Here is a 10,427-nt window from a genome sequence, read left to right as displayed (position 1 = left end):
TTCAAATAAAATATTTTTAAGCATAATAAAAGCATTTTGTTGATGTTATCGTTAACGGATACAGTACAGTGCAATACAAACGCTCTTTTGCTTACAAACACTTTATAGGAATGTAATAATACAATTAAAATCAAAAAATTACTTGAAAAAAAAAAATGCGAAAAATCGGGAAAGAAACGGGTGGCCATGCTAATGAAAGCGCCGCCGCTGGTTTAATAAAATAGCCAGCGGCTCCAGTTTTTTTTAACTTAAACATAAGATACCAAGTGTTTTGTCATCACGTCATGTATAATTTTTTTTTTATTAATTATTTATTACAAGCGGATATCCGATTAGAATTCTAATACTAATATATCTACGTAGTATACACATATAAAAAATATCACTAACAATACTAATAAATACCTAAATTAGCTAAACATCAACCTGTACTGTGTTTACAAAACAAAGAGACAATGAAGAAAAATAAATATCGTTCGGTGTATATTAAAATCTTAATAAATAATAGCGTTGTGTCACAGCTACGCAGCAATCGGTTGTGGTTTGTACAGTTGTCTAAGGTGCGCCACCGCGTCCGATGACCCGTCGCCGTCGCCGACGCTGCCACCCGCCACTTCCCCTGACACCGCGTTATTGCTTTCGTCTGCCACGTATCCAGGGCTCATCTGCAACCGCCATGCATTCAGCCAATCCTTTGGCTTGCCTCCACTTAAGCCACTGCCCTGTCCTACAGTCGCGTGCCTCTTATTCGCCACGGCGGGTGCGGATGCGGCACCACCAATTGGCAACGTGTTGGTCTGGGGCCCGAGTTCTAACTGAAACTGCACATCCGCGTTTGGACCCAATCGGAACCCCACGCCCAGCTTCGAATCCGTGCCTGTAAAAAAATGTAAAATTATTTATAGTTCCGTAAAAATATCAAGTCACTCATCAGAAAAACGTGTTGGTATGGTTATAGTGAGTTCAGAAAAAGAATAAAAAAACATTAAAAATATTATACATTGTACCTATATGATTATATTTTTACTCCCAATTTTATTTCTACAAATAAAATCCACAAACTAAAGGCATAATTTCTAACGTTTTATAAAAATAACAATAATAAAAAAAATAACCATCATATTATTTATAATAGCTTACATTAAAGTGAAAGTTTTAATTATTTAAACATGAATAAATAGAAAAGAATATCTTACTTTGAAAAGTGGTTGTCATTTTAAAGTTTTAAATAAAAATAATAAAATAAATTACTAAAAAATAATATAAAAAAGCTAAGAAAATTATATTTTTATAGTCAACTTAATATTTAACTTTTTGTTTGAGATTGAGATCTATAATTGTCTAACAACTCGTTTATTTATTTATGCGATTTTAATTATGATGAAACATCTAATACGTAATAATATATAAGTTATAAAAATATTAAAATAAATAATAATTAAAATAAAATTGTTTTAAATTCAGAATTCAAAAGTATTAATTAGACAAGGTTATTTGTGTATCCTTCCGTGACCCTCTGTCCACTCAGCTGGGACGAAGACCGTGCACGGCCGACATCCAAGACATTATTTGCGGCCCACCGTTTGACCAGCTTCCAGCAGACCCAGATGAAAAGTCAGCTATACTAAGGGACGCGGAGGAGTCATTTCGGCTGTTCTACGGGATGGTCGAACGCGTCTTCTCGCTCAAGGAAGAAGAGGAGCGGGTCCGCCAGGCCGCGGAGGTGCGGCGATGAATCCGGACGCAGAATCCGGCCACCATACTAACTAAGCAACTTATTATAGTCGAAGGCAACTAGGGAGACAGATCCTCCCAGTATTGTACTTATAATTAGTTTAATTTTGTTGTAATATTAGTGAGTGGGAGATTGTCCCACCGCTAATAACTGTTGTTGTAATTGTCAAAGAAGAAGTAATGCTAACGCGGTTCCTTCTCTGACTCTCGATACAAAAGGAAAAAAAAAAAAAGGTTATTTGTGTATATATTTTGTTAGTGAGACTAATTATTAATTAGAGGTTTGGATGAACTAATAAAAGCCTACTGGGATTATAAATTTTAGTTACTCATTAATTAATCAAATTATTATATACTTACACCACTACAAAATATAAAATGTTCACATTAGTCTTATAATATAATATTACAAAGTTATATTTACCTATAAAAACACAAATCTATAATATTATAATTACTGTAGTCTCGATATTCCGACATACTTTTATCATCACCACTTATGATACCATCACATCATATTAATTTTTAATAATTGTTTTATAAAGTTAATGTAATTGAATTTTCTAATAATATTGTTGAAATCTCAACAAAAAATATAAATTTGTCGATGATATTAACTACACGCATAATCCACTATTCAATAAAAGTGTAATGAACATAAATACATGTTAATTTTTTACTCGATTTCTGTTTGAATATATTTTTTTTAATAATTAATAATTACAATACATGATTTCATATGAATAGGATTTTGTTAATCCTTAGAGTCTTGTTGACTCTACTGTATATAATTATTAAATATTAAGCAATTAATATTATTTAATTTTTATTAAATAAAAATATTGAATTAATACTACCTAAATTATAACAGGCACACGTAAACTGCGCCCAAATGATCTTTTTTTTTGTTAACTGCACCCGAAATTTTATCTATGTTAAAAAGGTATAGCATAAACTGCTCCCAAATTTTTATCTGTTAGAAAAGTATAGGGTAAACTGAGCACGACTTATAAACTTATTACATTTTGACTTATTAAAGTAATAAACGACAAGGAGTTGAAATATATTGTTTTCAGTTAAATTTCTAATTTAAAAGCTCTTGCACTATCAAAATGGTTGTTCATGGATGGTACATTTTCATACTGCCCTAAATACTTCACACAAATGTTCACAATAGGTACATGGTTTTATCAATGGCTATTACATACCACTCGCCATATGTTTACTCTCCGATAAAAGTACAATATCATATACTAATTGCTTAAAATCTGTTTGTGAATATAGTTTTCAAAATAATATTATTATATAACCATCCGATGTTGTAATATATTTCGAAAAAGCTATTCATTTGGCATGTAATACTGTTTGGCCTCAGATAAAGATACATAAATGTCGCTTTCATTAAGCGCAGTCTTGGAATAAAAGTATCCAACAAAATGGTTTGAGTAATGAATATAAAGATATAAATAGTGATATTAGAAGATGGTTAGTTCAATGTTACGGTTTACCATTTCTAAGTCCAGGAAGTGTATCTGAGTATTTTGTAAATTATTTAATGAAATCAAAGGCTGACAACGAAAGAGTGACACGATTTGCAGATTATTTGTTAGACGTATGTATAAGTGAAGAAGCTCAGTATCCACCTGAAGTATGGGCTCAAGCATCAGCAGAGCCAACTTTAACCACAAAATAAATGCATGCGAGTCTTTTCATTCTCACCTTAATTCCAGCTTTTATTCAACTCATCCAAATATTTTCATTTTTATAGAAAAATTAAAAGGAATTCAATTAGAAGTATATATTAAATTAAATAGTATAAATGAACCGTTTAAATTCCAAAACTCTAAACCAAAAAAAAACGCGAAAAGTTAAAAAAAAATAATCACCTTTTTATAATTGATAACAACTCGGGCGCAGTTTACATATTGTGTGGTTTTGTGTTAACCTGTATTTTCGACGCAGTTTACAATCGCCGATTATAACTATAATATAATATTATGGTTGCATCTGAAAACCGCACAATTTTGATTTTGACCCAAAAAAGGTCGATAAACAAAAATTGCACACTTCATCGGTCATTATATAGGTAATAAAATACAATAAAATTATAGTAGTAAAAATTGCAAACTTTTTAACGAATAACATAAGATAAAATTAGAAGATATATGCAATAATAAAATTATGCCAACACGTGTTAAAAATTACCTAAGTCACCATTCGTAATAAGTCGGTCTTGTGTATACCTTTGTAATATAGTGGTTAAAACGTAAGTGATTTCTTACATTTTTGTTGAAATATTTTTAATTAAGTAAAATGGATTTTAAAATCATCGATAGTAATAAAGGGGTAAAGTGTTTATTATTACTTATAGTATAGATAATTTGAAGTGAATTTAGAATAGGTATATTTTTTTTTTAAATTCGAATACTCGAATATAAGAGTTTTTTTGTATGAATATTAATTATAAATTATAAAATATACATATACAATAAACATATGCATTATAAAGTAGGTATGTGATTTTTGTCTATTGTCCTTTTTGGGATCGAAATCAAAAGTGTGTGGTTTTAGCAAAGTATAATATAAGAGTCAACGTATAATATAATATACTTTTATTATATATTTTTAGTTATCGATCTTTACCTTTTTTGATCGGTGGCATGTTACTGTAGACTACCGACAACAACGAAGGAATTTCTTCAGGCACAAAAATTGTTGCATTTACATCTATAAAACATTAAAACATAAACGTCATTAGGTCATAGAAATAACCGAAATGTTTACGTGATGATATAAAGATGCACGTCACAAAATCAATATAATTCATAGACATTATAGTCTAAACTTTAATTTATTTCAGAATATTTATTTATTAAGTGAAGATGAAATTAATAATAATTTTGTATATTTTCAATTTTCGGTTTTCAAAACGTCTGTAGGGAATAGGTGCTATTATTTTTTTTTTTTACTTTTTACTCAAAAACATTGTACAAAATAATTATTCTATCTTTTGCATGTATTAAACATATAGAATATAAATACCTATTAGGAAAATCTTCAAGAGCACTGCACTGTGTACAGTATATCAATATTTAAATTTTATTCGAAAATAATATTTCTTCTACACACAATTACATTATTATAGGTATTATTCATATTATTTTTAATTTACCACACATTTGTAGCATTGTTATTTTCAGGAAGATATCTTGTATAATAATTACTAATTTATTAAATTATTGTAATATAAATAACAATAACAATATTCAATTTCAATAAATGAAATATCGTGCTAAATAAATATTCCAAAATAAAAATATTAATTATATTAAGTAGATATTTGGAATTCTACTTCGAATAATATGACGTATCTATTTTAATTTTATTCAGGAACATGAGACAAATATTTTTATTGATTTAGTAATCAAATTGATATCCACATATTATTTGAATTATAATTTATAATACACGGTGTCATATTATGTATATCTATGACCTATTTGTACAAAGACTAGGAGACTATATATACTATGTACACAAATATTAAATTTAGTATTATCATTTATATTAATCATATTTGAATTTTATAAAAAAACTTTTACTTTTATGTAATGTCAATGAGCGTAATGAATGTTAATCATTCCATTGACATTCTTATTTCTTAGAAATATAGTTAAATCACCAAAATGATCCATACATTATTAGTTTAGTGCATGGAGATTAAAGTAAACAAATCATTAATTTATAAACAGCTTAAATTATAAATAAAATAAAACAATAAAAAATCAAATTTGTTTGACAGTTCCATGCAGGTGATGAAGAAACAAATTTACAATTTTGTAATAGGACAATTAATAGAATAGATCTTATTAATCCTAAGTTTATAATGTGATTCGTATTTTGCTAAATGTTATTCTTATCTCTTATGAAATTAAAAACTTAATTACTTTAACTTGATCAATTTCAACATTTATAAACCGTTTTAAAAAATATGAAATTTTTAAAAATTAATTGCATAAACATTTTTTGAAACTATGCTATTCGATTGTAAAAAAAACCGAATTTAATTATATTAATTTTCAACTGAGATTCTATGGATGATGCGATAATTCTTTGACATTCTGTTTAATGTTACTATAAACAAATAATATTATATTATAATGTGCTTAACATGCTATGCGTAACGATATTGATGAGTAGGTATGTTTTATGACAGCTCACTTATACGGTGTATAGATATATACACTTGACATACCTACGTAGTAAATGCATTTATCTATTACTTTCTTTTCGTTTAAAACTTATTTCGTGTTTATAATTAAAATTTAACTCAGGAAAACATAATAAAAACATACTTAGTACACGTGCATGAGTCTTATATTATGATACACGTGGACGTAGGTATATTACGCATTATTAATATGAACGCCAAAGCGTACAATGTTAGCCATGTACGCTAAGCCATATACGATAAGTACTATGCTATCTCACTAGCTGTCCTAGATATATTAAATAGCATTTTAATATATACTATAATAACTAATAAGATATACTCTCACCACTAACGTTGTAGTCGTATATAAAACATTTTTCGTTCATAAAAATGATGAATAATAAATATAATGTAGTAATACATTGTGATTGGTTTATCTCATTCTCTATAGGATTACCTAGTTTTAGATTCTGAAAGAAGTATTGATTTTATAATGTGTTTGTGTGTGTGTGTCTGTGTACACTGTACACCAGGACTTGTAAAAATAATACTTCAATTTCAAACTTAAAGGGTGGCTTCCAATGGCAAAATGAATATCCTTGGTGCATAATAAAAGTCAAAAGTAAGAAGTTTCCAGTAACTTTCACAAAAAACGGAAAAAACAACAAAATGACGAAAAACAATAATTATTACGCAAAACCATTTTTTTTTTTTTTTTTTTAAATAGTTGTAACTCCAAAACGAATTTATGTAAATACTTGAAATTTTAACCAAATGTTTATATTAGCGTTATCTATATGCACGCGGTTTAATTTTATGGCTTTTTTTTTTGAGCTATTTAAAGACAACTAAAACTTTGAATTTTTCTAAGTAATTTGTTTCGAAATGTCGATAAAACAATTTTAAATATCCAAAAAATACTTGAAAATTTAATATAAGGTTTCTAAAAGTTATTATTGTAGAAAAAAAATACAAAATCGTTGGTCTCAGTTTTATTTTATAAGCGTTTAAAATTGAAATTTTTACGAAACATGTCAAAATGCGAAAATTTGCAAGTAATTGTTATAAGTAGTTTAAAATTCATAAGATTTTTGTATTCATATCTAAGGTTAAAAAACTCAACACTAAATTAACCATATAGCTCTAGAGAAAATTCAAAGCTTCATAAAAGGAAAAATTTTATGAGCGTCTGAATTTTAAATTTTTACGAAATCGCGTTACGATAACACGATTTATCCTCTAACGATTTTAAATATTTGTTATTCAAAAAGTGTAAGTCGTGGATACTTGAAAATTTCTCTAGTTATTTAGATAGGGATTTATTTTTGCATACTTTTATTTTAAAAATATTTTCCTTATTTTAAATGTATAGGTAAATAAATTATTATTTTTTTCATTCTCAAGTATAGGAACGTAAAATGTTCCAATATGTACATTAATAAAAATATTGATATAAATAACATACATGATTAACATGATAAAAATCTCCTATGTTTAGCATGAATCTAAAGTATATTTTGTCTTAGAAGTCATACAGTACTCTAAAATAAAATTGACATTTGTTCTATAGTATCACACAGGAATAAATAATAATAAACAGATTAATTAGAATTTTTATACATATCTATTTGAAGTAGTGTCACTGAACGTCCCTTTCTATCACGTCCCCATGCCTTGTACATAATATATTCTAAAATTTACTTATTGTATTACTTGTATACAGATTGTTAATAATAAAAAAAAAAAAATCATATCTAGAAAAATAATGTGATACATAAAGTTACAGATTCGTGGTAATAAATATAAAGAAACCTAATCAAAATTGATATTTATGAAATGTACATTAGTAATATTGTTTATACATAATAAATGATAAACGGTAAAAAATACACCTTTTTGTAAATGTATATTATTTAATTATTTTGAACTATGAATATTTTTTGTTTTAACTAAAAATGTATAATGGCGTTTGACCCTTATAATCAAAATATATGTTCATTTTTATTTTGACAAACTGGATTGTACAAGTATAATTTACAAAATTGTTCAATAAAAAAAAACTCAAAAAACTAATTTAATACTAGCAGAATAAAATTGTTATTAACTGTTGATTTAATTATGGAAATCTACTACAATATTTAGTTGTAGAAAAAAAAACTATTACTTAAGAGAATACAAAAAATTGTATGCAATATTAAGTTCAGATCAATGTGATGTATCAATTAATTACACATTTACGCCTTACTCGTGGTAAATATAAGACTTTATATAATCACTACCTACCTTTTATGTAATGTGCTACTCTTAACTCTACTGATAAAGTTAACTATGTACACAAAATATTACTGTCATTAATCGTGTAGAGCTATTTTTCTTTATAGATTTTTCTATTTTTATGTGAATCATTTTTATTCTGTGAAGGCTAACTGCGATAGCTAAATTATTAATTATTTTATATTTCCGTTATAATATTAATTACCTATAGTATGTATGTATCTATATATTTTATAGTACTCTAAAGTTTTTTGTCTGTTATGTAGTTATTAAATAAAAAGTATTTATTCAATAAAAAAACTCGTTTTGTTTAAATCGTTGTACATGACCCAACCCAACCGAACCTGGTTTCGTATAATGTTGCAATTATTACCGATGACTACCTATATGAAATATGTTTTGACTCAGTTATACCTTTTAAACTTAGCCTTAAATTATTGACAAAAAAATTATTAATTATATTCAAAATAGAGTTTAGTTCTAGAATGTGGAGCTATATAAAAATTAAAAATATTGTTGTTTAATTGAACAATTAGAATGTTCAAGATATATCACATAGGTATTATATGGGTCCAATAGAAAATATATAGGGTTAAAAAAAAATCGCAAAAATAATACTTTACAAATAATTATTAATTGGTCATGTCATCTACTGTAAGAATTTGAAGTTTTAAAAAGTACCTATCTCATTTAAAAATAAGGTGTTGTTGCAAAACCGTGTCTTTTTTTCTGTTTGGACATTTTAACATTTGAAACTTGGCAACTCGTAAATAGTTTTTCAATTTAATAATTTTGCAAACACTATTTTCAAATTATTTTTCATCGAAACTGCACCCACTAAGTATCTATAATATTATATACTATTCAACTTGAAATAAAATAAAATTTGATGTCTACATAAATTTTAGTGTATGATTGTATTATATTAATTAATATATGTAAATTATTATTAACATATCATATTATAACGTGGAAGGTTCATCGGTGATGACCTCAATTCAAAATATATTATGTTCGACACGACGGTTTGGTCAGTGTCACGCCGTAAAACTGATCGATTTAATTTTGTAGAGTGATGGTAGGTTAGTTTTATGTTTAAATATAAAACATAAAGGTAATTAAAAGTAGTCATCAAACATATTCTTTGAAGTAATTTTTTCAGTTGATTTTTTCGAGAGTACGCTTATACAATAATAATATGCTGCGTTGACATAAAATGCCCATTTTTAGAAAAACATAAATTATTTAATGATCACCAAAAACCATAATTTACCATTGAATTTAACGATTTGGATTTTGGAATGCCAATAATGACTATTACGTGAAACATATCATATCCATATTAGATCGTCGGTAAATAATATCACAATAATATATAATAATATAAGCAGTATATGATTATGGAAATATAAAGAAAATGGTTTGAAAAAAGGCACTTATCATGTTTACCCGGTTTTTTTTTCGATTTACCCACAAACTCGAAATAAGAAAAAAACATATCCGTATGATGCTTTTATTCGATACAATAACTTAAAATCGCTGGTTTTTTTTTTATTAAGTTAGGGGACTTTGGGCAAACGTGAAATGATTTATATACGATTATTTTTTTCTTTAATATTATATATTTATATCTAATGTAAGTTATAGATAGATCATACAGAATACAGTATATATGTATATTTTGTATATATTATTTTCAGATATTTTGACAAATAGTACTTACGAGATATCGCGTATAGAGTAATGAGTGGCAGCACAATGAGACATGACAGTGGCGGTACGCGAGCCATCGTGCCTACGATAAGACTGGCCTTCGCGGACCGTGATTGTAAAGAGGCTCTCTCTAACACATTCATATACAGTGTATTATACACACATGCACACACACTGGTTTTCACTCCACTAAACTTTCACTTCACAGCCGCATTCGATTTCTTCAGCTATACCTGCCTGACTCAGTGCCGTGTTTAATATTTTGTCTCGGTAGAGGGGAGGTGGTTACCTATGTATTTACCTAGAACTCACCAAATCGCGATGACTGAGTGGGCCTTTACCTCATCACCCAAGTAACATTAAGATTCAGATAACCTAATAACTATAATTACATGTAACTATAAATATAAAATAGAAACGTTACCAAAATAATATAGATATAATTCAAATACTCAATATCAAAGGAGATGAAAATTTTTTTGCTGAAACAAAA

The 10,427-nt window shown here is 27.3% G+C and overlaps 1 protein-coding gene across 1 annotated transcript; it reads right to left on the bottom strand.

Moving 5' to 3' along the window:
- Positions 1–282: 282 nt before the first annotated feature.
- Positions 283–10,110, bottom strand: LOC114124606 (uncharacterized). The gene is made up of 3 exons (XM_027987903.2): positions 9,945–10,110; positions 4,378–4,461; positions 283–877 (listed from the first exon to the last, which is right to left on the bottom strand). Exons 1-3 carry the CDS (start codon positions 10,075–10,077, stop codon positions 522–524), a joined length of 573 nt encoding a protein of 190 aa, XP_027843704.2. The 5' UTR covers positions 10,078–10,110; the 3' UTR covers positions 283–521.
- Positions 10,111–10,427: the final 317 nt, after the last annotated feature.

The sequence above is a fragment of the Aphis gossypii genome, chromosome X (assembly GCF_020184175.1).
Source record: "Aphis gossypii isolate Hap1 chromosome X, ASM2018417v2, whole genome shotgun sequence".
NCBI classification, from domain to species: Eukaryota; Metazoa; Arthropoda; class Insecta; order Hemiptera; family Aphididae; genus Aphis; species Aphis gossypii.
Note: the sequence above shows the minus strand (reverse complement) of the source record. Positions and strands in the feature narration are given on the sequence as shown.

Excerpts from the sequence above, each read along its gene's own strand:
- LOC114124606 (XM_027987903.2), bottom strand. The coding sequence starts at position 10,077 with ATGAATGTGTTAGAGAGAGCCTCTTTACAATCACGGTCCGCGAAGGCC. Across the intron at positions 4,462-9,944 it reads TACTCTATACGCGATATCTC|ATGTAAATGCAACAATTTTT; the intron begins GTAAGTACTATT and ends AATGTTTTATAG. Across the intron at positions 878-4,377 it reads CATGCCACCGATCAAAAAAG|GCACGGATTCGAAGCTGGGC; the intron begins GTAAAGATCGAT and ends ATTTTTTTACAG.